Below are 26055 nucleotides of genomic sequence, written 5' to 3' on the forward strand. Positions count from 1 at the left end.
TGGATGTCGTGGTGCTGACTGACAACCAGACTTTGTTGTTGTGCGCTCAGTCGGGTAAAAACTGCCCCCCCCCCTTCTCTGTAGAGGTCAAAGGTCAGAGGGCGTGTGGGGTCGTCTGGAGACATGACACCGACTGTTTCATTTCCATCAGCATCTTATATTCATTTATTCAGATGTAATGTGTGTTAATGTGATGACTTGATGGTTGTATTGGTGTTAAATCAGATTCATTTGGAGCAGAACATTTAGAATAATTTAATTAATTACATTTATTTATTATTTTTTTATTAAAGTTGTTTTTTCCTCCAGATTTTTTATTCTTCTGGAATAAAGGAGTTAGTTAACACCCCAACATCAGGACACTTGTCCCGGACTGTGGAGTTTCAGTGACTCGGTGTCGCCCCCCTTGTGTCCGGACAGAGCGCTGTCTCTGTGGGAGGAGACTGAAGTTCAGGCGGTTAAAGAACGAGGCTGTTTGTCGTCGCAGAGTTAGAACCAGTCTGAGTTCAGTCTCTGGACTCTGAGAGGAGTTTAACTCCAGGAGACAGAAACCAATCGACTGAAGACGGAACAAGAAGACAACAGGTCTCGGTCTGCTCCCACTGTAAGTTCATACACGTGATTTAAAGAATAATTATGTAACTGAGGACAGGAAACGAGACGTTTTGTGAACTTTGAGCTCATATTCAGATGTATGAGCAGGAAACCAGATGATTAATGTGCTGTTAAACTGATGGTTTGGGTGGAATGATGATGAATGATGATTTAAATGACTCTCCTGACTCATAATGCACAGAGAGGAAATATCCTCAATGGATAACACGTCTCAGGTTACTCATAACTCATGAATGGCCGATACAAAGTGCTTTATATGTAAAGAAATAATGATCCTGCTGCTATGTAACATGTCAGTGACATTATTGTTATGACTCTCATTACAGTTTCTTTGTTAACGTTTCATGGATATTTTAATCTGTAGTAAATGAGATATTGCAGAAAACCCTGTTCATCATACCTGGCTGTATTTTTCATTTCAGGAAGTAGCTTTGTCAGTTTCTCTTATTTACCATAAGATCTGTTCAGGTGTCACGAGAGCTTGAGAGTGGACGTCCACGTCTAAGAAACTTTACAACAAATAATAACTAATGTTGTGGTGGTTTTGTTGTTGTTTATTTGTTCAGTCAGATGGTTTTGGTTTTACTGTGTTTGTCTTTGGTTATTTTATCATTCTGCTCAGTTCAGGATGGACAGGAAGCAGTGTTGTGTGAAGCTGTCGGTTCAGCCGTCCAGAGGACTCATGGATGAGAAGTTCATTGTCCTGGTCCAGAATGTCTGGCCCGGTTTCCAGCTGACTGTCCACGCCCTCCACCAGTGTGAAGACGGACACAGCTGGGAGGCGTTTGGTCACTACGCCGCTGACGCCACCGGGACTGTGAATGGTTGGTGGTGATCTGTGAACTGCAGATATACATCTTATAATAAAACGAGGGAATTACATAAGGAATAACTTTTTTACTTCAGTTTCAGAGGATCCCAGTCTGGGTGGAACGTATTCTGGGGTTGAACCGATGGGTCTACTGTGGAGCCTCAGACCAGTTCCAGGCAGCAAACCTGGACTCAGGTACACCAACCAGACCAGAACTGTTCAGTTGATACCAATCAGTGCTGAATCAGTTATCAGTAACAGATTTGACTCCCATCATCATTCAGGATGAGGAAGATGAACGTCCAGACTCCCATGGAGGTCACAATCTCAGTGTACCAGGGTCACCAGACTGAGGGGTTCGTGGATCAGGTTCCTCTGGCCGGTGTGTTGGTGGAGCGCTGGTACATGGCTCCTGGTGTCCGCAGGATCCCGATCACAGAGGGAGGACTCACTGCGACCCTCTTCCTGCCCCCAGGTAGGTCCTGAGGAGAATCAAAGATAGTAAGGGATACAGAGAGTGTGACCAGCTTGCTTGGACTAATTTTCGAAATTGTCACTCTGCAAATTGACTGTTTTTGGTGTTTTGACTCATCTGAAGGACCTGGACCTTTCCCCGGCCTCCTGGACCTGTGGGGGGGTGGAGGGAAGTTGGTGGAGTACCGTGCATCTCTGTTGGCCTCACACGGCATCGCATCCCTGGCTCTTGACTATCTGACACCAAAAATCACGATTGAAACCAGGAAGATGGTGGGCATCGAGTACTTTGAGGTAAACCTGATAAACCACAGAATAACTCAAGCTAGAAACCAGACATAAAGTCGGCGTCTTGGTCACAGCTTTGTTATGAAATCACCATGGAGTGTCTCTCCTGCTGGGCTGCTGACTGTTGTTAGCCGGTTTCAACTCGTCATAACTCCAGTAGGCTGCGCTTTAGCTGTCAGTCATGAATACTGAACACATGCTGTAGAACTGGAGTTATATCCAGTTAACTTTTTGTCAACACTAAATGTGTTAGATTAGTTTAACTAATTAGTAAATTAGTTTTCTGTCAGTTGACCACTTGGTTAATCTTGAGGGAAGACTAATGAGTCTTTCCTCAACCTCATTAGTGTTGTCTTCACCATCAATAATCTCCACCCCTGTCAGAGAAAGCACAAGCATCCAGTTCTTGGTTTTGTCTCCATGTGTTATCTCAGCATCCTCGACTTGTGGTTACATGCTCGAGGAGGCGCATGTCAGTTACTACAACGATAAGTCTAAAAATATCCAACAGGGATGCCTCAGAGGACCAAGTGTTTGTATTTTTAAGTTTAAATTATAAAATACAAACTTCACTTTAGGTCCTCAGATTCCTGAAAACAATACAGCAGACTCAGGTCACAAAGGGTGAACTGCAGCCTGCACACTGATTATAATAATTTGTTTTGGGGTGAGATAGAGTCTCACTCTGTCAGCAATATTCTTGAGTTATGTAGATCAGAAGTCTTTGGCAGCAGACACCAGGATTTGTGTCTGTTATCTAAGTGTGTTTCTGTGTCAATAAACCCATTAAAACCTGGTTCAGAAGTTCATTCACCTTTACAGAGACTCATTCACTCAGACCAGAGACTGCTCATGTGTTGAGTTTAATGATTACTGGAGGAAGCATCATCAAGTTTAACCTGAACAGAATGGGTTTTTGGCTATTCAAATTCATGTCAATCGGTTTAACCAACTAAAGTACTGACGACGTCAGTGACATGACAAGATATTGATGATGGACTTGCAGCCACTGAAAACAATTCTGCTTCATTTATTACTGAGGCGCAGAAACTTTGATACTGTTTTAGATACAAGAAGTTTTCCATCAAACACTTTATTCAGCCAACTTTAAGACTGTACTCATACTGCTAATGATAATGATCAAAACAATGATTTGATTCCAGGTTTGGTGATGTCTTCCCTTGGTAACTTAGTTCTACTACAACTCCCCTGGATTATCAGACCATGATAAAAATGTAGGGTGAGGCCTGATCCTCTAGTTCTTTTATGTTGATCAATGCAATCTTAAAATCATTGCTTAACCTCAGTGGTGTAATAAAGTTGTAACTGTTATCAGCAGTAGGTTTGGTAAGATGGAGGCAGGAGAGAACAGAACATCAGTGTAAAGGATAACTCCAGTACTTCTGAGCCTTTGAGCCGTTTTTGGGGGTAAATTATTGAAAAAGTCATTGTAATCGTTGCAGTACTGATCAGTGCCACCGCCAACAGCTGCTGCAATGTAATCCAGTGAACAATTGTCCACATCAAATTATATTCACTAAAGTGCTTGATTTTTCTACACAGACTCAGATTGATATTCTCAGTGTCTGACAACATTCTGACAGGATTCCTACAGAGATGGAGCTTTTTATTAAGAGGGTTATAAAGAGGGGTATAAAGAGGAAGATCCTTTAACCAGAAACATCACTATATATCACTACCAGACTCCATTGACTAAAACAGCGATTTTACCAAATCTTTCCTGTTAGTTTGTTCTCTGATGTGTTTTCCTGCTGCAGACGGCCTATAGAGTCCTGCAGCAGCATCCTCAGGTCTTCAGCAGCAGGATTGCCATGTTGGGCCTTTCCTTTGGCACCAGTATCACCTTGAAAATGGCTGCATACTCTGAAGTTGTAAAGGTAAGACAAGTATACCTTCATTATCCAAACATAAACAACAGGAAAAGTTTGATTATTTGGGAAATACATGTATTCACTGTTCTTACTGAGATTTAGATGAGGAGATTGATGCCCCCCTAATGTCTGTATGGTAAATATAAAGACTGGGAACTGTCTTTATTTCTTGACTGGGATCACTAAGTATCTGTTGTCTCCTGGCCAAGAAATTGTTTGGCAATAATGAAGTGAATTTAATTGTGAACTGGTCCTGAGTCTTACTTTTTTCACCAAATCAGCTCTGGTTCTTGATCCAGAACTGAGAACTGGGTTCTGTTCAGGATTCTTGTAACCTTGGTTCTACTCAACCAGCCCACCAGTTTTCAGCAGCGTTGTAAGCTGTAAATAATGAAAGTAAACAGTAATAGCAACAAGGCAGATCACATTGATTACCTGCGAGTGTTTGCTGCCGGCATGGATGCATCATTTTTCAGGTTGCAGGTCTGTTCATCCCATTCTTGTGAACATGATATCTCCGTAACACCTTGAGGAAATTTCTTCAAACTCTGATCCAGTATCTTTCTCAGCTGATCCTTTGTAAATTTCATTATATTTTAATTTGTGTGTGTTTCCCAGCTCAGGTGTGCAGTGTGTGTTAGTGGGAGTCATGTGCAGCCAGTTGATGGATCAGTGGAACAAATCCTGGGTTACTTTCACAAGTAAGTTGATCTGCTGTCAGTGACTGAAGATTTCTACTCAGTAACTCAACCACCACTGGTCAGATTATCGCTGAATGTCCTGGTCCTGATCCAGAAAGGATGAATCCCTTAGATTTTAATGACCCCATGGTTTTTCCTCTAGCGCAACAATCAGGCTAAACTTTGTATTTAAACTGAATCTGAGTTGAAACACAGATTCATGCAAATTCACCAAAAAATGGAAAGAAAGACTAGGAGACTTGGTTTTGCTCAAGTCAGTCAAGTCATAATTAGGGAAGATGAAGTTTTTTTCTTTTCTTTTTTGGTTCCAATCAGGAACAGTGGGAAGACTCGCTTCAGTGATGAGAATGAGGCAATTTGGCGAGACCTGCTGCTGCCCATCCCCACCGACTCCTCCCTCAAAGTGGATGTGAGTACCACCAGCCAGAGTCTCCACTATTATAGAAAGAGCCACAAAAGCAGGTGAATAGCTGTGAACTGTTGCTGCTGTTTGCCTCTGAGCAGGTGGGACGACTCCAGTGTCCTCTGCTGCTGGTTGTAGGTGAGGACGATCAGAACTGGCCTGCCTACGAGTCTGCAATGGACGTGAGTTTAATGGCATGACGACGTCCTGAGTGAATAAATCATTTAAGTCCAGAGGATTTAAGTTTAAGGATTGAAGAGGGTTAGAAAGCAGAAACTGTGAGAAAAGTTATGGGAAAATATGGAGTTCTAAAGTGGTTGATATGTAAATAGATAAGACATTAGGAAACACTTCTGATCTTCAAAGGAAATACAACAAGAAACCATCTAACACAGATGGAACTGAACTTTGAACTTCTGTTTTCCAGATGAAGGAGATGATGGAGCGAGCAGGGAACAGCCACCTGCTGACCATCCTGTCGTACCCCAACGCCGGTCACCTGATCGAACCTCCGTACACGCCGCACGCCCGATCCAGCTTCTTCAGGACGGTCAACGCACGTGAGAAGAGTAGGTTCACCTTCAGACTGGGAAGCTGTAGACGTTGACAGAAAGTCAGGACTTCAGAGTTTTGACGTTTGTTTCTGTTGCGTCTTGTCTTTGCAGTGATGGCTCTGTGGGGTGGAGAGACGGTGGCACATTCTCGTGCTCAGGAGGACGCCTGGAGGAAGACACTGGTCTTTCTGAGGGAGAATCTGTTCTGAGGAACAGACTGAAGCAGCCTCAGTCTCTCACCTCTAACCTCAGTGACAACTAATAGATCTAGAGTTGCTGAGTGAAAGGAGGTATTTCAGGACGTCCCTGGTTCTGGAAGAAAAAAATCCCAGACTTGCTCTTGTTCCTTTTGACTTTGAATGTTGCACAAATGTAGATTTGCTTTTCACAAAGGCATGAATATGAATGTAATCTAATGTAATTATTTGCCAGTGTATATGAAAATGAAATTATTAATTGTCGATTGTTAAAATTATCTGAGGTTTCATGGAGTCCGAGGCGAAGTCTCCAGATGTTCCATTTAGTCCCGACCAGCATACCATAACTCAAAGATATTCACTTTACAATAAAACAGAGATGCAGCAAAGAGAAACTGATGGAGCTTTTGATTGATAAATGACTTCAGTGATTAATCACGATTAATGAAGGCTATCCTTTTTTTTTACCCTGTCCTACTGTACCATCAATACATGTCATAACATTAATAAAATATAAAATTAACTGACATGATTACATGGTCTTAGCCAACCACGATCTTTTCCTAAGCCTAACCAAACAGAGGCCGTTCAATAACGTAAACCACGTTTATTACTGTTACCATGACGGAGCTCGCGTGCGCCGCTGTTACGCTCTTGTGGGTCGTATGCGAAGGTAGGAACAAGCGACTTACGCTGGACGACTTGTCGTTAAGGTCGTAGTAGACGTTCTCACAGAGACGGCTTTAAAAAAGGTTGAGCTGACCAACGCAGCTCCAAACACTGACGTGGACTGACTGTGAAGTTTCAATGGTTCAATGACGCCACCTAGTGTCCAGACAGAGTGGTGTTTCTGTGGGAGGAGAATGATGGCTGAGCTTAGAGTTTGATTCACTCTCTATTCAGATTCTGTCACAGAAGTCTATTCTGTGTCTGCTTGTACAGTAAGTAGTTCATACAGGTAACGTAAGAAACAATTGTACATCTTAAGGGAAACTGTGTTATATTCAGGTGTGTACAGAGATGATTGGTCTATGTCTGTAAAGAACCTGTTCCTCTGTGATTGTGTTGCAGAAACTAACGTGATGAGCTGGTTTAAATATTTGCAGATGAAGGAAAATAATGTCAGGACTATAAAGTGACTAATTTACAAAACAGACTTTTGTTTGATGTTATTTGCATAAAACCAGTGGTGCAATGTGAGTACTTTTGCTCCAGTAGTATGAATCTGAGGGAATGGTACTTTACTGTTTTACTAAAAATTTTACTAAAAACATACTGCCTGATGAGTCTATTAAACATTTAATGAAGGGTTTTTTATTTGTACTGTACAGCATACTAACCTGTACAAACATAAAAGGCATTAAGACAAAATATAAAGACAGTAGAATTTAAAAAGCGTAAAATAAAATGTAAAATAAACAACAGTACACAAGATAGTTACAATTAGTGTTAACATTGTTTTATAATAATAATTCTCCAGGAATTTCCAATTTAATATAAGATATATAATTTTTGAGTTTTGTGTTAACTGAGTTTTGGAGAGTTATTGATTTGCTGAGAAAACAGAATAAAAACATGACTAAACTTTAACCCCATGTAAATATTAACTTTCTACTCTAAACTTAAATCTCCTTATTTGTTCAATCAAATGTTCTCCGTGCAGACAAAGTTCACATGCATACATAATCAGCAGACCTGCTGTGCACTTGGTAAACTGGTTAGATTTGTAATTCCTGACAGTGTGTGTTGAACACTCTCAATTTTCCATTATTAATACTTTTACTTTTGATACTTTAAGTACATTTTGTTCTCTCATTATTTTTTATTATTTGTTCAGTCAGATGGTTTTGGTTTTACTGTGTTTGTCTTTGGTTATTTTATCATTCTGCTCAGTTCAGGATGGACAGGAAGCAGTGTTGTGTGAAGCTGTCGGTTCAGCCGTCCAGAGGACTCATGGATGAGAAGTTCATTGTCCTGGTCCAGAATGTCTGGCCCGGTTTCCAGCTGACTGTCCACGCCCTCCACCAGTGTGAAGACGGACACAGCTGGGAGGCGTTTGGTCACTACGCCGCTGACGCCACCGGGACTGTGAATGGTTGGTGGTGATCTGTGAACTGCAGATATACATCTTATAATAAAACGAGGGAATTACATAAGGAATAACTTTTTTACTTCAGTTTCAGAGGATCCCAGTCTGGGTGGAACGTATTCTGGGGTTGAACCGATGGGTCTACTGTGGAGCCTCAGACCAGTTCCAGGCAGCAAACCTGGGATCAGGTACACCAACCAGACCAGAACTGTTCAGTTGATACCAATCAGTGCTGAATCAGTTATCAGTAACAGATTTGACTCCCATCATCATTCAGGATGAGGAAGATGAACGTCCAGACTCCCATGGAGGTCACAATCTCAGTGTACCAGGGTCACCAGACTGAGGGGTTCGTGGATCAGGTTCCTCTGGCCGGTGTGTTGGTGGAGCGCTGGTACATGGCTCCTGGTGTCCGCAGGATCCCGATCACAGAGGGAGGACTCACTGCGACCCTCTTCCTGCCCCCAGGTAGGTCCTGAGGAGAATCAAAGATAGTAAGGGATACAGAGAGTGTGACCAGCTTGCTTGGACTAATTTTCGAAATTGTCGCTCTGCAAATTGACTGTTTTTGGTGTTTTGACTCATCTGAAGGACCTGGACCTTTCCCCGGCCTCCTGGACCTGTGGGGGGGTGGAGGGAAGTTGGCGGAGTACCGTGCATCTCTGTTGGCCTCACACGGCATCGCATCCCTGGCTCTTGACTATCTGACACCAAAAATCACGATTGAAACCAGGAAGATGGTGGGCATCGAGTACTTTGAGGTAAACCTGATAAACCACAGAATAACTCTGTCAGGGTTTGAATGTTTCCTGTTTTATTTTGGTATTTTTGTCTTGTCTTCCTGTTTCCTGTCCCTTGGTTACTCCAGTTCTCTTTACTTCCTTGTCTTGATTACTGTCCCCGCCCTTATGTGTTTCACCTGTGTCTCGTTATCTCCTTGTCTAGGTGTATTTAGTCAGCGTCTCTTCTTCTTGGCAGTTGCCAGATTGTCTTGTCCCTCGTGTCAGCTTTCCAGCGTTGTTTCCTGTTTTTGACTTCTTGTGTTCCTGACCGTTGCCTGTTTATCTGATTTTGGATTTTCGCCTATTCCCTTTGGACACTGTTGCCTTATCGGACTGCCTACTCGTGTACTGGACTTTTGCTTGTAATAAAGGACCTGAACTTTGATTGTGTTTGAGTTCTGCATTTGGAGTCCTGTCCTGCCGTGTGCTTGATAGTACAATCTGGCCACATTATGGACTCCGCAGACTCAGATCACCTCCGGTCTGCCCTCAGAGCCCAGGGGCAGCGGATCCTCCATCAAGAGGAACAACTTAATGCTCTCCGTCAAGAGATGAGGGAGATGACAGAGCACCAGGGGCAGATGCTCTCGGCCTTGGGGTCTCAGCTAAATTTCCTGGTCGACCATGTTCAGCGTGGGCCTCAGTCATCTGATTCTCCTAGTTCTGCTTCGCCCCCAGCTACTCAGGATGCAGAACCCCAGCCATCTTCACCGCCTCCAGGGTTGGGATTGAATCCCCACGTTCATCTCTCCAGCCCGGAGAAATTCTCTGGGGATTCGGGAGATTGTCGCTCGTTTCTTGCTCAATGTGAACTTCACTTTGAGTTTCAGGCGGCCTCCTTTTCTACAGACAGAGCCAAGGTTGCCTATATGATCTCCCACATGTCAGGGCGAGCCGAGGCTTGGGCTACTGCTGAGTGGAGTCGTCGCTCAGCAATCTGTGAGTCTCTTCCCTTGTTCATCCGGACTCTTACACAAGTTTTTCAGACTGTTTCTCCGGGCCGTGAGGCTGCCAGGTCCTTAGCTGCATTACGGCAAGGGAGGCGCACAGTTTTAGATTATGCCGTTGAGTTTCGCACTCTAGCGTCTGACAGTGGGTGGAACCAAGCTGCTCTGTGTGATGCCTTTTTTAATGGACTGTCTGAAACACTCAAGGACTATCTCACACCACTGGATTTACCCTCAGAACTCGAGGCTCTCATTGCCTTGGCCTCCAAGATGGACAAACGACTGAGGGAACGGCAGAGATCTCGCCTCTCTTCCCATTCATTTCCTCACTTCCCTCAAGTTCCTAGTCGTCCTCAGATGAACTTTGAGTCCTCCAGGACACCACCTGGGTCGACGGAGGCACCTATTGTTCCCCGGCAGAGCCCATGCAGGTGGGTCGCACCCGGCTTTCCTTGGAGGAACGTCAGCGTCGTATGGATGAGGGTTGTTGCATCTACTGTGCACAGATGGGTCACTTCCTCGCCAATTGTCCCATCCGTCGTGGTGGGGCCTCTAGAAGTCGTGAGAGCCTGGTGAGTAGCGCACTCACTTCTACTAAGACAATGCGGCTGTTCCCCACAGCCACTCTACAGGCTGCCTCTGTTTCCCTTTTGCAACCTGTATTAATTGATTCTGGGGCTGACGCTAATTTTATGGACTATGAACTGGCTAAGAGACTGAGGATATCTCCTGTGTCTCTAGATGAACCCCTCGAGGCAAGTGCCCTAGATGGACGCCATCTTTTCCAAGTAATTCACCACACTCCTGAGATCTCGCTCTCCTTCGGCAATGTACACTCGGAGAAGCTCTCCTTCCACCTGGTTAATGCACCCCACCATCCACTTCTTTTAGGACTTCCTTGGCTCAAGACTCACAACCCCCATATTGACTGGTCCTCTGGTCAGATCCTCTCCTGGGGTGATGCCTGTCAACATTACTGTCTTTCTGAGAAACAGGCTTTGCCCGTTCCTGTCACAGTTACTGAGGAAACTGGTAGTCTTCCTGTGGACCTGGCTGGTGTTCCCTCCTGTTACGCGGATCTACAAGAGGTTTTCAGCAAGACCAAGGCGGCTTCATTACCGCCACATCGCCCCTATGACTGCGCCATTGATCTGCTACCTGGTACCATGCCACCTAGAGGACGTCTTTTCTCCCTCTCCACACCTGAAATGAAGGCTATGAAGGAGTACATCGATTCCGCACTGGCAGCCGGAATCATTAAACCTTCCTCTTCACCAGCAGGGGCTGGATTCTTCTTTGTGGAGAAGAAGGATAAGTCTCTTCGGCCTTGCATAGACTATCGGGGGTTGAATGAAATCACTGTTAAGAACAGGTATCCCCTTCCCTTGATTTCCACTGCTTTTGAGTTGCTGCAGGGCTCAAAAGTTTTCACTAAACTGGACTTGCGTAATGCATATCACCTGGTTAGAATCAGGGAAGGGGATGAGTGGAAAACAGCATTTAACACTCCTACAGGACACTATGAATACCTTGTGATGCCTTTTGGTTTAACCAATGCCCCTGCCGTGTTCCAGGCTCTTGTGAACGATGTCCTTCGAGATATGCTAAATGTTTTTGTGTTTGTGTACTTGGATGATATCCTCATCTTCTCTCCTGATGAGGAGACCCATGTCCAACATGTTAGGCAGGTTCTTCAGAGACTCCTAGACAACAACCTTTTTGTGAAAGCTGGAAAATGTGAGTTTCATGTGCCTACTGTGTCATTTTTGGGGTTTGTTATTTCTGAGGGTGTGATGCAGATGGATCCTGAGAAGGTGAAGGCAGTGGTCAACTGGGTCACACCTACCTCACGGAGAGAGGTTCAAAGATTCCTGGGTTTCGCCAATTTCTACAGGAAATTCATTAGGAACTTCAGCTCCCTGGCCGCTCCTTTGCACCAACTGACCTCTTCCAAGAACAAGTTCTCCTGGTCCCTTCAGGCTGAGCAAGCCTTCCAGATGCTTAAGCAAAGGTTTGCCACTGCTCCAGTCCTCACCCAGCCAGACGCCCAACGGCAGTTTGTGGTTGAAGTGGATGCCTCCGATGTGGGTATAGGAGCCATTCTCTCCCAGAGGTCAGTAACAGACAACAAGTTGCATCCCTGTGCCTATCTTTCTAGAAAACTGTCTTCAGCTGAACACAACTACAGTGTGGGTGATAGAGAGCTCTTGGCCATTAAAGCTGCACTGGAGGAATGGAGGCACTGGTTGGAGGGTGCTGAACAACCATTCATCGTCTGGACGGATCATAAGAACTTGGAGTACCTTCGAGCTGCCAAAAGACTCAACTCCCGACAAGCTAGGTGGGCTCTCTTCTTTTCCCGTTTCAACTTCACTGTTTCATATCGTCCGGGCTCCAAGAATGTTAAGCCTGATGCCCTTTCGAGAGCCTTTCCCTGTTCTTTAGAACCCAAGTCGGAGGTGCCAGTTCTGCCCCGTTCCTGTGTGGTGGGAGCCATAACTTGGGACATTGAAAGGAAGGTGCTGGCAGCCAACCAGGGTGGTGCTCCTCCCAGAGGTTTGCCACCCAATCGCCTGTTTGTTCCTCCGGACCTACGCTCCAACGTTCTCCAATGGGGACACGCTTCGCTTCTCACCTGCCACCCTGGGGCTCGTCGCACTCAGTTTTTTATCGCCCAACGCTTTTGGTGGCCAGGTATGAAGGGCGATATTGTGGAGTTTGTTGCAGCATGCCCTGTTTGCTCCAGCAACAAGACTTCACGGCAACCTCCACACGGTCTCCTTCACCCCTTGCCAGTGCCCAAGCGTCCCTGGTCAGACATCTCCATGGATTTTGTCACAGGCCTGCCCCCCTCTGAAGGTAATACCACCATCTTAACCATTGTGGACAGGTTCTCAAAGATGGTTCATTTTGTGCCCATGTCCAAGCTTCCCTCAGCTAAGGAGACAGCCGAGGCCGTCCTATACAATGTTGTCCGTCTCCACGGTTTTCCTAAGGACATTGTGTCGGATCGAGGGCCACAGTTCGTTGCCCGATTCTGGAGGGACTTCTGCAAATTGGTGGGGGCCTCTGCCAGCCTATCCTCTGGGTACCACCCTGAGTCCAACGGCCAGACAGAGAGGTTAAACCAGGAGTTGGAGACAGTCCTCCGTTGTGTGACCTCCCAGAGCCCATCTTCCTGGTGCCGGTTCCTTCCCTGGGTGGAGTACGCCCACAACTCTTTGCCCTGCTCCTCTACTGGTATGTCTCCATTTTTTTGCGTGTATGGTTACCAGCCTCCTGTCTTTCCGTCCCTTGAGCAGGAAGTCTCTGTTCCATCCGCCCACACTTTGGTCCGCCGTTGCCGGGCTGCATGGGTTCGAGCTCGTCGGGCCTTGTTGAAAAGTTCCCTGACCTATAAGAAGGCAGCAGATCGGCGCAGAATTCCTGCTCCCACTTACAGAACTGGGCAAAGGGTCTGGCTCTCCACAAGGGATCTTCCTCTCCGAGTTGAGTGCCGTAAGTTGGCTCCTCGCTTTGTGGGTCCTTTCCCAGTGTCTAAAGTTATTAATCCTCTTGCTGTGAGACTAAAGCTCCCCAGGACCATGAGGGTACACCCAACCTTCCATGTTAGTCGTGTGAAACCTGTTAAGGTGAGTGGGCTGGTCCCTGCCACCAGACCCCCTCCACCCCCCCGGCTCATCGACGGTGGCCCTGTATATTCTGTGAGGAGACTCCTCGCATCCCGTCGCCGTGGACGCCAGCTTCAATACTTGGTGGACTGGGAGGGTTATGGTCCGGAGGAGAGGTCGTGGGTTGCAGCCAAGGACATCCTGGACCCCACTCTTATTAGAGACTTTCTCCGCCAGCACCCTCAGGATCCTGGGCCGTCAGGTGCCGGCCGTAGAGGGGGGGGTACTGTCAGGGTTTGAATGTTTCCTGTTTTATTTTGGTATTTTTGTCTTGTCTTCCTGTTTCCTGTCCCTTGGTTACTCCAGTTCTCTTTACTTCCTTGTCTTGATTACTGTCCCCGCCCTTATGTGTTTCACCTGTGTCTCGTTATCTCCTTGTCTAGGTGTATTTAGTCAGCGTCTCTTCTTCTTGGCAGTTGCCAGATTGTCTTGTCCCTCGTGTCAGCTTTCCAGCGTTGTTTCCTGTTTTTGACTTCTTGTGTTCCTGACCGTTGCCTGTTTATCTGATTTTGGATTTTCGCCTATTCCCTTTGGACACTGTTGCCTTATCGGACTGCCTACTCGTGTACTGGACTTTTGCTTGTAATAAAGGACCTGAACTTTGATTGTGTTTGAGTTCTGCATTTGGAGTCCTGTCCTGCCGTGTGCTTGATAAACTCAAGCTAGAAACCAGACATAAAGTCGGCGTCTTGGTCACAGCTTTGTTATGAAATCACCATGGAGTGTCTCTCCTGCTGGGCTGCTGACTGTTGTTAGCCGGTTTCAAGTCGTCATAACTCCAGTAGGTTGCGCTTTAGCTGTCAGTCATGAATACTGAACACATGCTGTAGAACTGGAGTTATATCCAGTTAACTTTTTGTCAACACTAAATGTGTTAGATTAGTTTAACTAATTAGTAAATTAGTTTTCTGTCAGTTGACCACTTGGTTAATCTTGAGGGAAGACTAATGAGTCTTTCCTCAACCTCATTAGTGTTGTCTTCACCATCAATAATCTCCACCCTTGTCAGAGAAAGCACAAGCATCCAGTTCTTGGTTTTGTCTCCATGTGTTATCTCAGCATCCTCGACTTGTGGTTACATGTTCGAGGAGGCGCATGTCAGTTACTACAACGATAAGTCTAAAAATATCCAACAGGGATGCCTCAGAGGACCAAGTGTTTGTATTTTTAAGTTTAAATTATAAAATACAAACTTCACTTTAGGTCCTCAGATTCCTGAAAACAATACAGCAGACTCAGGTCACAAAGGGTGAACTGCAGCCTGCACACTGATTATAATAATTTGTTTTGGGGGTGAGATAGAGTCTCACTCTGTCAGTAATATTCTTGAGTTATGTAGATCAGAAGTCTTTGGCAGCAGACACCAGGATTTGTGTCTGTTATCTAAGTGTGTTTCTGTGTCAATAAACCCATTAAAACCTGGTTCAGAAGTTCATTCACCTTTACAGAGACTCATTCACTCAGACCAGAGACTGCTCATGTGTTGAGTTTAATGATTACTGGAGGAAGCATCATCAAGTTTAACCTGAACAGAATGGGTTTTTGGCTATTCAAATTCATGTCAATCGGTTTAACCAACTAAAGTACTGACGACGTCAGTGACATGACAAGATGTTGATGATGGACTTGCAGCCACTGAAAACAATTCTGCTTCATTTATTACTGAGGCGCAGAAACTTTGATACTGTTTTAGATACAAGAAGTTTTCCATCAAACACTTTATTCAGCCAACTTTAAGACTGTACTCATACTGCTAATGATAATGATCAAAACAATGATTTGATTCCAGGTTTGGTGATGTCTTCCCTTGGTAACTTAGTTCTACTACGACTCCCCTGGATTATCAGACCATGATAAAAATGTAGGGTGAGGCCTGATCCTCTAGTTCTTTTATGTTGATCAATGCAATCTTAAAATCATTGCTTAACCTCAGTGGTGTAATAAAGTTGTAACTGTTATCAGCAGTAGGTTTGGTAAGATGGAGGCAGGAGAGAACAGAACATCAGTGTAAAGGATAACTCCAGTACTTCTGAGCCTTTGAGCCGTTTTTGGGGGTAAATGATTGAAAAAGTCATTGTAATCATTGCAGTACTGATCAGTGCCACCGCCAACAGCTGCTGCAATGTAATCCAGTGAACAATTGTCCACATCAAATTATATTCACTAAAGTGCTTGATTTTTCTACACAGACTCAGATTGATATTCTCAGTGTCTGACAACATTCTGACAGGATTCCTACAGAGACGGAGCTTTTTATTAAGAGGGTTATAAAGAGGGGTATAAAGAGGAAGATCCTTTAACCAGAAACATCACTATATATCACTACCAGACTCCATTGACTAAAACAGCGATTTTACCAAATCTTTCCTGTTAGTTTGTTCTCTGATGTGTTTTCCTGCTGCAGACGGCCTATAGAGTCCTGCAGCAGCATCCTCAGGTCTTCAGCAGCAGGATTGCCATGTTGGGCCTTTCCTTTGGCACCAGTATCACCTTGAAAATGGCTGCATACTCTGAAGTTGTAAAGGTAAGACAAGTATACCTTCATTATCCAAACATAAACAACAGGAAAAGTTTGATTATTTGGGAAATACATGTATTCACTGTTCTTACTGAGATTTAGATGAGGAGATTGATGCCCCCCTAATGTCTGTATGGTAAATATAAAGACTGGGAACTGTCTTTATTTCTTGACTGGGATCACTAAGTATCTGTTGTCTCCTGGCCAAGAAATTGTTTGGCAATAATGAAGTGAATTTAATTGTGAACTGGTCCTGAGTCTTACTTTTTTCACCAAATCAGCTCTGGTTCTTGATCCAGAACTGAGAACTGGGTTCTGTTCAGGATTCTTGTAACCTTGGTTCTACTCAACCAGCCCACCAGTTTTCAGCAGCGTTGTAAGCTGTAAATAATGAAAGTAAACAGTAATAGCAACAAGGCAGATCACATTGATTACCTGCGAGTGTTTGCTGCCGGCATGGATGCATCATTTTTCAGGTTGCAGGTCTGTTCATTCCATTCTTGTGAACATGATATCTCCGTAACACCTTGAGGAAATTTCTTCAAACTCTGATCCAGTATCTTTCTCAGCTGATCCTTTGTAAATTTCATTATATTTTAATTTGTGTGTGTTTCCCAGCTCAGGTGTGCAGTGTGTGTTAGTGGGAGTCATGTGCAGCCAGTTGATGGATCAGTGGAACAAATCCTGGGTTACTTTCACAAGTAAGTTGATCTGCTGTCAGTGACTGAAGATTTCTACTCAGTAACTCAACCACCACTGGTCAGATTATCGCTGAATGTCCTGGTCCTGATCCAGAAAGGATGAATCCCTTAGATTTTAATGACCCCATGGTTTTTCCTCTAGCGCAACAATCAGGCTAAACTTTGTATTTAAACTGAATCTGAGTTGAAACACAGATTCATGCAAATTCACCAAAAAATGGAAAGAAAGACTAGGAGACTTGGTTTTGCTCAAGTCAGTCAAGTCATAATTAGGGAAGATGAAGTTTTTTTCTTTTCTTTTTTGGTTCCAATCAGGAACGGTGGGAAGACTCGCTTCAGTGATGAGAACGAGGCAATTTGGCGAGACCTGCTGCTGCCCATCCCCACCGACTCCTCCCTCAAAGTGGATGTGAGTACCACCAGCCAGAGTCTCCACTATTATAGAAAGAGCCACAAAAGCAGGTGAATAGCTGTGAACTGTTGCTGCTGTTTGCCTCTGAGCAGGTGGGACGACTCCAGTGTCCTCTACTGCTGGTTGTAGGTGAGGACGATCAGAACTGGCCTGCCTACGAGTCTGCAATGGACGTGAGTTTAATGGCATGACGACATCCTGAGTGAATAAATCATTTAAGTCCAGAGGATTTAAGTTTAAGGATTGAAGAGGGTTAGAAAGCAGAAACTGTGAGAAAAGTTATGGGAAAATATGGAGTTCTAAAGTGGTTGATATGTAAATAGATAAGACATTAGGAAACACTTCTGATCTTCAAAGGAAATACAACAAGAAACCATCTAACACAGATGGAACTGAACTTTGAACTTCTGTTTTCCAGATGAAGGAGATGATGGAGCGAGCAGGGAACAGCCACCTGCTGACCATCCTGTCGTACCCCAACGCCGGTCACCTGATCGAACCTCCGTACACGCCGCACGCCCGATCCAGCTTCTTCAGGATGGTCAAAACACGTGAGAAGAGTAGGTTCACCTTCAGACTGGGAAGCTGTAGACGTTGACAGAAAGTCAGGACTTCAGAGTTTTGACGTTTGTTTCTGTTGCGTCTTGTCTTTGCAGTGATGGCTCTGTGGGGTGGAGAGACGGTGGCACATTCTCGTGCTCAGGAGGACGCCTGGAGGAAGACACTGGTCTTTCTGAGGGAGAATCTGTTCTGAGGAACAGACTGAAGCAGCCTCAGTCTCTCACCTGTAACCTCAGTGACAACTAATAGATCTAGAGTTGCTGAGTGAAAGGAGGTATTTCAGGACGTCCCTGGTTCTGGAAGAAAAAAATCCCAGACTTGCTCTTGTTCCTTTTGACTTTGAATGTTGCACAAATGTAGATTTGCTTTTCACAAAGGCATGAATATGAATGTAATCTAATGTAATTATTTGCCAGTGTATATGAAAATGAAATTATTAATTGTCGATTGTTAAAATTATCTGAGGTTTCATGGAGTCCGAGGCGAAGTCTCCAGATGTTCCATTTAGTCCCGACCAGCATACCATAACTCAAAGATATTCACTTTACAATAAAACAGAGATGCAGCAAAGAGAAACTGATGGAGCTTTTGATTGATAAATGACTTCAGTGATTAATCATGATTAATGAAGGCTATCCTTTTTTTTACCCTGTCCTACTGTACCATCAATACATGTCATAACATTAATAAAATATAAAATTAACTGACATGATTACATGGTCTTAGCCAACCACGATCTTTTCCTAAGCCTAACCAAACAGAGGCCGTTCAATAACGTAAACCACGTTTATTACTGTTACCATGACGGAGCTCGCGTGCGCCGCTGTTACGCTCTTGTGGGTCGTATGCGAAGGTAGGAACAAGCGACTTACGCTGGACGACTTGTCGTTAAGGTCGTAGTAGACGTTCTCACAAAGACGGCTTTAAAAAAGGTTGAGCTGACCAACGCAGCTCCAAACACTGACGTGGACTGACTGTGAAGTTTCAATGGTTCAATGACGCCACCTAGTGTCCAGACAGAGTGGTGTTTCTGTGGGAGGAGAATGATGGCTGAGCTTAGAGTTTGATTCACTCTCTATTCAGATTCTGTCACAGAAGTCTATTCTGTGTCTGCTTGTACAGTAAGTAGTTCATACAGGTAACGTAAGAAACAATTGTACATCTTAAGGGAAACTGTGTTATATTCAGGTGTGTACAGAGATGATTGGTCTATGTCTGTAAAGAACCTGTTCCTCTGTGATTGTGTTGCAGAAACTAACGTGATGAGCTGGTTTAAATATTTGCAGATGAAGGAAAATAATGTCAGGACTATAAAGTGACTAATTTACAAAACAGACTTTTGTTTGATGTTATTTGCATAAAACCAGTGGTGCAATGTGAGTACTTTTGCTCCAGTAGTATGAATCTGAGGGAATGGTACTTTACTGTTTTACTAAAAATTTTACTAAAAACATACTGCCTGATGAGTCTATTAAACATTTAATGAAGGGTTTTTTATTTGTACTGTACAGCATACTAACCTGTACAAACATAAAAGGCATTAAGACAAAATATAAAGACAGTAGAATTTAAAAAGCGTAAAATAAAATGTAAAATAAACAACAGTACACAAGATAGTTACAATTAGTGTTAACATTGTTTTATAATAATAATTCTCCAGGAATTTCCAATTTAATATAAGATATATAATTTTTGAGTTTTGTGTTAACTGAGTTTTGGAGAGTTATTGATTTGCTGAGAAAACAGAATAAAAACATGACTAAACTTTAACCCCATGTAAATATTAACTTTCTACTCTAAACTTAAATCTCCTTATTTGTTCAATCAAATGTTCTCCGTGCAGACAAAGTTCACATGCATACATAATCAGCAGACCTGCTGTGCACTTGGTAAACTGGTTAGATTTGTAATTCCTGACAGTGTGTGTTGAACACTCTCAATTTTCCATTATTAATACTTTTACTTTTGATACTTTAAGTACATTTTGTTCTCTCATTATTTTTTATTATTTGTTCAGTCAGATGGTTTTGGTTTTACTGTGTTTGTCTTTGGTTATTTTATCATTCTGCTCAGTTCAGGATGGACAGGAAGCAGTGTTGTGTGAAGCTGTCGGTTCAGCCGTCCAGAGGACTCATGGATGAGAAGTTCATTGTCCTGGTCCAGAATGTCTGGCCTGGTTTCCAGCTGACTGTCCACGCCCTCCACCAGTGTGAAGACGGACACAGCTGGGAGGCGTTTGGTCACTACACCGCTGACGCCACCGGGACTGTGAATGGTTGGTGGTGATCTGTGAACTGCAGATATACATCTTATAATAAAACGAGGGAATTACATAAGGAATAACTTTTTTACTTCAGTTTCAGAGGATCCCAGTCTGGGTGGAACGTATTCTGGGGTTGAACCGATGGGTCTACTGTGGAGCCTCAGACCAGTTCCAGGCAGCAAACCTGGGATCAGGTACACCAACCAGACCAGAACTGTTCAGTTGATACCAATCAGTGCTGAATCAGTTATCAGTAACAGATTTGACTCCCATCATCATTCAGGATGAGGAAGATGAACGTCCAGACTCCCATGGAGGTCACAATCTCAGTGTACCAGGGTCACCAGACTGAGGGGTTCGTGGATCAGGTGTCTCTGGCCGGTGTGTTGGTGGAGCGCTGGTACATGGCTCCCGGTGTCCACAGAATCCCAATCACAGAGGGCGGACTCACTGCGACCCTCTTCCTGCCCCCAGGTAGGTCCTGAGGAGAGTCTGAAGGAAGGTGTCCTGTGGGTGAGGTTCAGATCTTACGTTCTGACCAACAATGACTGATGACATGAGACTGTATTCAGTGCTGCAGTAGAGGTGAATAGAATACTGAGACGTGTATTGTCAACAAGTACAACTGTATTGAGGTGTAGTCTGAGAGGATGATTTCCTAGAATGTTTAGGTCTAGTTGTTGGTTAAAGTGATGACTCGGGACAATGTATTCTCTTTGTTTACTCAGCTTAAGGACAAATTTACACTGCAGCCATCACACTTTTTCAGATATCTACAAATAAGGAACTATGTCAGAAGAAACATTTCAAATTTTGAAGTTTATGACTCTCCTGATGAACTCCAGTCCTTATTAATAACTGAACCTGATAACAGAAAACTGGTTTCTAAATTTGTGAATGTGTTCATGGGTCAGACTGCCCCATCCACACAGCATCTGAAGGAGTCCTGGGAAGGTGAAATTGGAACACAAATCTCAGAAGATACATGGGCTAAATGTCTCCACAGCATACACTCCTGCTCAATTAACTCAAGACATCAGTTAATTCAGTATAAGATCATTATTCACCTGTTAAATTGCATTTGTTCTTTCCATCCTCATCACCACTTTGCATCAAGTGCAAACACACTAGTGGGACCCTGGCTCATATGTTTTGGTTCTGTGAAAAACTTCACAAGTTCTGGTCAGGTGTCTTCCGTTGCTATTCAGATGTTTACGGATTTGATCTCCATCCCAATCCAGAAACGGCCATTCTAGGTTGGTCACAGCAGTTGGAAACTCTAAGCCACTGGAAAACTTTGTCAATCCAGTATGGTATGGTAATTGCAAAGAAAATCATTTTGAAGATCTGGAATAAAGAAATATCTCCCCGCTTTGAAACCTGGCTCATAGAGATCTCTAATACTTTATACATGGAGAAAATTCGATATGAAATGTCAGTCAAGTCAAGTCAAGTCAAATTTTATTTATATAGCGCCAATTCACAACAGAAGTTATCTCGAGACACTGTCAGGGAAAGCAAAGAGGTTTAAACAGATATGGCAGCCCTTTCTTGACTATATTACGGTGTTGGTGGGACCTCCGTGACACCTCAATGGCTTTAATTTGTAGTTATGTATACTTGCTTCAACATATCTCTTAAAACTTAAACAGTGTAAGAGGATACACATTGAACTCTGTGTGATACAGTACACCAATTGTTGTTTTTTTGTGTGTGTGTGTGTGTTTTTGAGGGGCGGATATTGTTCCTCTGTTTGTTGACCGCCTCAGTGTCTTGTCTCTTTTTTCTATTAAAATCTATAAATGAAAAAAAAATATTGAAAAAAAAGTGATGACTCGGCTCGTTCAGCCACTCACAGTAGAAAAAAGATACAAATGAAAACATCAGACATGTTTAGTGACAAAAACCAGCGTGTGCTTGGACTAACATTACTCACCAAAATTAACCAAGTCCAGCTCAAGTTACCTGCTGTTACTGTGGTAATGACTTAGTGAAAAACGTTGACAGGGAGGTTTCTACCAAATTTTAGTAGCAGGAACATCAGAAACTTACAAAATCATTGTCATGTAAATTGACCGTGTGTTTTTTTGACTCATCTAAAGGACCTGGACCTTTTCCTGGACTCCTGGATCTGTGGGGGGGTACAGGGGATTTGCTTGAGTACCGTGCAGCGCTGTTGGCCTCCCATGGCATTGCATCCCTGGCTCTTGACTATCTGACACCAAAAATCAGCATGGAAGCTGGGGAAGCTGGTGGACAACGAGTACTTTGAGGTGAACCTGATGAGCGTCTCAAAGGATGTATTCTGAGAAACCTCAGTGACCAGTAGAACCTCAAAACAACCAGTCGAATCTGTTAGAAGATCTCTAGAACCTCCTGAGTGATCACTACAACCTTAGATGTCCTCCATAACCTCATAAGAACCCACTAGAAACCTTCTGAAGGACTTCTGGGACTTCTTAAAGTACCTCTAAGATTCCTTGAACCACCCTCTAAAGGGCTCTAGAACCTTCTTAATGACTACCAAAACAATCCTTAAACCTCCTAGACAACCCTTAGAACAACCTAAAGGATCTCTCCTCTCCATCAACCCAATAAAACATCCTAAACAATCCTGAGAACCTCCCAATAACCAGTAGAACCTCTATATCCCTCTTTAGATTCTTTTTTAGATTCCTTTTTCAGGTGTTAAGTGATGGATTAACTTAAAGCTTTTCAGCAGCAAGCCTTGAAAATTAAATAATTCCCACAGTGTTCCAACTTTTGTTCATAATTTAATCCTCTGTCTGTGCAAAGACAGTGTAGGATCAAACTATGGTACTACATCCTCTGATGTAACGATGTATGTCATTAGGACGAGACTATACTGCAGGAAATAATCCTGTATTTTTACCATCATGATGTTGTTCAGGAGTTCATCCTAAAAACAACAGAACCAGAACCAATCTCTGTTGGAACATCTGCAACAGTTTTGGGACAAACTGTTCTGATAATATTAAATAAACTAAATATCTAAACTAAAGAATGTCATGAGTCACTAATATCACAGCTGCTTTCACTTCCTCTAACAGTTTGGTTTCAATATTGAGGCGGGGTCTTGGCAACACAGAGTTCTTTCCCTGACATGTAGTATTTAGTTACATTTGTGAGGAGTTAGACGTAGACGTAACTTACCTTCAGACAGGAGAGGATTTTTGACTTATCTTTATGTCAGTTTTATTTGTGCTGCCATAATTAAGACTTTCTGTAGAACTTAAAATGCCCCTCAATTTGTAAATTTGGAGTTCAGTTAAAGACAAGGCAGGAAAAGCAACAGAGAGGTGAGATCCCATTCCCAGGGCTTATGTGTGTTCAGATTTGACTTTGTTCAGTCAACATAGTATGGAGTCTAACAATCTGTACAAATTAAAACTTAATTTATTTTCTTCCTGTATCAGAATGTTTAGAGCCTGGACTTATCTCTATGTTTCAGTTGTTTCAAAGTTTCACTTTGTTCTCTGATGTGTTTTCCCGCTGCAGACGGCCTATAGAGTCCTGCAGCAGCATCCTCAGGTTCTTGGCAGCAGGATCGCCATGTTGGGCCTTTCCTTTGGCTGCAGTGTCACCCTCAAAATGGCTGCATACTCCCATGTTTTAAAGGTGAGACAAGTTCTTTTTATCATCTTGACATAGCTTTGCCTTATTTGGCACTGCACTCTAACAGAGGTGTGGTGGTTAACCAGATGCATATTGAATGTGTTTGGATAGAAGTAGGTGGTGTATATCACAAAGAGAAGAGAGAAGTCCTGATCCCTAATGTTCCTCAGTGGGGAGGAGATGGGATGAGGATGTTTGTCCTTGCCAAGACACATTGAAGGAGTGTCCACTGAGACAGGATTCAGATGAGAAAATGATGATTGTTTTAGTCTTTCTCTATTTAGGTTTTTATGTTAAGTGTCATTTACTGGAACTTGCTCATCTATTAATTTGGATCAGGGTCTTTCTCAGCTGATCCTATGTAATTCTCTATATTTAAGGTGTGATTGTGTCTCCCAGCTCAGTGTGCAGTGTGTGTTAATGGGAGTCATGTGCAGCCGGTCGATGGATCTATGACAGAAATTATGCATTTCTTTCGTGAGTAAGTTGAAAACATGCAGTGAAGTCAAACAAAATAAAAGAACGATGTAGAGATGAACAGACATAAATCAACCAGTTATTAAAGTGAGTTAAGTCCTCATCAGTCAGAATCTGATCGTTTCTGTCCTTGTTTGTTTGATTGGTTTGTTTTGTTTTCTGTCCAATCAGAAACGTTGGGAAAGTTCGATTCAGCGAGGAGAAGGAGGTGATCTGGCGAAACCTGCTGCTGCCCATCCCCACTGACCCCTCCCAAAGTGGACGTGAGTACCAGCAGTCAAACCTGAGAAATCTGTCATTTTAATCAAGGTAACGTTTCATTTGGTCGCCTGTTGATGATGTCATATCCTCTCTGTTCATGAGTCAGCGTTGTGGTTGCCATAAACATCAACATTGACCTTTTATCCAAACTGAAGCCTCATTTTAAAGATCCACCTTTTAGATCTTGGTGGTTTTTAAAGAAGAAGCTGTGAACTGTTTCTGCTGTTTGTCTCTGAGCAGGTGGGACGACTCCAGTGTCCTCTACTGCTGGTTGTAGGTGAGGACGATCAGAACTGGCCTGCCTACGAGTCTGCAATGGACGTGAGTTTAATGGCATGGGATGATAAAAGTCAGATTAAAGTTTACTGACAGTTTCTGTCACCTGTATATAGCAGGTAATCACTGCACCCCCCTACATAAATACACTGCTCAGCCACAACATTAAACCACTGACAGGTGAAGTGACAGTGAAACGATCATCTTGTTACAGTCCAGTGTTCTGCTGAAACCTTCTATGATCTACTGGAGGAACAGAGGTTTTATTGTCAGCACTACAGCAGCTTGGTTTCATGCTCTGCATTAAAGCAGCAGAACAGACCTTGTTGAGGTTTTTCACAAACTGTTTAAATGGGAGGAGGAAAGATTAGGAGAGACAGATGAATTCATACTTTACAACATCTGGATTGAATGGGTCTCAAACCATCTTGGATGCATTTACACTTGTTATCTGATCCAGTTATCTGAATTTCTTAACGTCACATTTTATTAAAGATCACCTGCTCTGTTATGTCATTTAACTCTGTCTTTTGTTGTTGTTTTATTGAGAGAAAATTACATATTATGCATTTTCAATTTGTCAAGATCCACAGAGGACAACAGAAAACTGCAACAATGCAAAATTTTATATATTTATTTTCAAGACATACTGATGAGTGTCAAAGTGGAGATGGACCATGTGTTTTTAAATCCCTGGACAGAATGAAATGAATGAAACATCTCAGTGTTACTGAGGTTTTTAATTTTAGTGTCTTTTCTGCGAAGAGTCGTCACAGAGCTGAAATGTCTGAAGCAAAACCAGCCTGAAAAACACCGGTCATTTCCAGAGAGCAAATAAAAACAAATGAAGCTCATCATGAAACAATCTGATGAATGAGATTATATTTTGAACTTCTGTTTTCCAGATGAAGGAGATGATGGAGCGAGCAGGAAACAGCCACCTGCTGACCATCCTGTGGTACCCCAACGCCGGTCACCTGATCGAACCTCCGTACACGCCGCTCGTCCGAGCCAGCACCTTCAAACCAGCCCAATCACCTGAGACAGTAGGTTCACTTTCAGATAGAAAGTCACAGGATGACTGAAGGTTGAAATCGACATGTTTTGCCTGAACAGTCTCTGTTGCGTCTTGTCTTTGCAGTGATGGCTCTGTGGGGTGGAGAGACGGTGGCACATTCTCGTGCTCTCAGGAGGACGCCTGGAGGAAGACACTGGTCTTTCTGAGGGAGAATCTGTTCTGAGGAACAGACTGAAGCAGCCTCAGTCTCTCACCTGTAACCTCAGGTATTACTGAGTCACACAGTGAGAGGAGATATTTCAGGACATCCATGATTCTGGAAGGAAAAATGTGGTATTCACAATAAATCAGTGGCTGAAAAGTAAGAGAATGAAGGTATTGTTGTTCTAAGTATTTAGAGAAGTGGATCAATAATTACTCTAGTTACTCTAATGGTTTTTAAATCCCAACATATTTACATACACAAAAAGCCAATGGGATTTTTTCATTGTGTTTTGGTTTATTCCAG

At 43.3% G+C, this 26055-nt stretch overlaps 2 protein-coding genes and 1 pseudogene across 8 annotated transcripts; all 3 read left to right on the top strand.

Moving 5' to 3' along the window:
* The first annotated feature begins 457 nt into the window (after positions 1-457).
* Positions 458-6462, top strand: LOC108888392 (peroxisomal succinyl-coenzyme A thioesterase). Of its 2 annotated transcripts, none has more exons than XM_018684377.2 (11): positions 458-604; positions 1238-1439; positions 1522-1621; positions 1711-1901; positions 2025-2194; positions 3967-4086; positions 4699-4781; positions 5097-5190; positions 5286-5366; positions 5612-5753; positions 5850-6462. In XM_018684377.2, the coding sequence occupies exons 2-11, from the start codon at positions 1244-1246 to the stop codon at positions 5945-5947; spliced, it is 1275 nt and encodes a 424-aa protein (XP_018539893.1). In that variant the 5' UTR covers positions 458-604; positions 1238-1243; the 3' UTR covers positions 5948-6462. The 2 variants fall into 2 exon arrangements, with proteins under 2 accessions (XP_018539893.1, XP_018539894.1); XM_018684378.2 differs by having other exon boundaries at positions 1243-1439.
* LOC108888393 (peroxisomal succinyl-coenzyme A thioesterase-like) lies at positions 458-18196 on the top strand. 6 transcript variants are annotated; one of them, XM_051067254.1, is made up of 11 exons: positions 458-604; positions 7829-8030; positions 8113-8212; positions 8302-8492; positions 8616-8785; positions 15829-15948; positions 16561-16643; positions 16959-17052; positions 17148-17228; positions 17474-17615; positions 17712-18196. In XM_051067254.1, the coding sequence occupies exons 2-11, from the start codon at positions 7835-7837 to the stop codon at positions 17807-17809; spliced, it is 1275 nt and encodes a 424-aa protein (XP_050923211.1). In that variant the 5' UTR covers positions 458-604; positions 7829-7834; the 3' UTR covers positions 17810-18196. The 6 variants fall into 6 exon arrangements, with proteins under 6 accessions (XP_050923211.1, XP_050923212.1, XP_018539895.1 ...); XM_051067255.1 differs by having other exon boundaries at positions 7834-8030; XM_018684379.2 differs by lacking the exon at positions 458-604 and adding an exon at positions 6727-6876.
* On the top strand, positions 6727-25770 carry LOC108888391 (peroxisomal succinyl-coenzyme A thioesterase-like; annotated as a pseudogene).
* The last annotated feature ends 285 nt before the right edge of the window (positions 25771-26055 follow it).

The sequence above is a fragment of the Lates calcarifer genome, unplaced genomic scaffold, assembly GCF_001640805.2.
Source record: "Lates calcarifer isolate ASB-BC8 unplaced genomic scaffold, TLL_Latcal_v3 _unitig_1341_quiver_2268, whole genome shotgun sequence".
NCBI classification, from domain to species: domain Eukaryota; kingdom Metazoa; phylum Chordata; class Actinopteri; family Centropomidae; genus Lates; species Lates calcarifer.

Coding starts and splice junctions, on each gene's coding strand:
- LOC108888392 (XM_018684377.2), top strand. CDS start 1,244: ATGGACAGGAAGCAGTGTTGTGTGAAGCTGTCGGTTCAGCCGTCCAGA. Junction 1,902..2,024: donor GACCCTCTTCCTGCCCCCAG/GTAGGTCCTGAG, acceptor ACTCATCTGAAG/GACCTGGACCTTTCCCCGGC. Junction 2,195..3,966: donor TGGGCATCGAGTACTTTGAG/GTAAACCTGATA, acceptor TTCCTGCTGCAG/ACGGCCTATAGAGTCCTGCA.
- LOC108888393 (XM_051067254.1), top strand. CDS start 7,835: ATGGACAGGAAGCAGTGTTGTGTGAAGCTGTCGGTTCAGCCGTCCAGA. Junction 16,644..16,958: donor ATCCTGGGTTACTTTCACAA/GTAAGTTGATCT, acceptor GGTTCCAATCAG/GAACGGTGGGAAGACTCGCT. Junction 17,229..17,473: donor CCTACGAGTCTGCAATGGAC/GTGAGTTTAATG, acceptor TCTGTTTTCCAG/ATGAAGGAGATGATGGAGCG.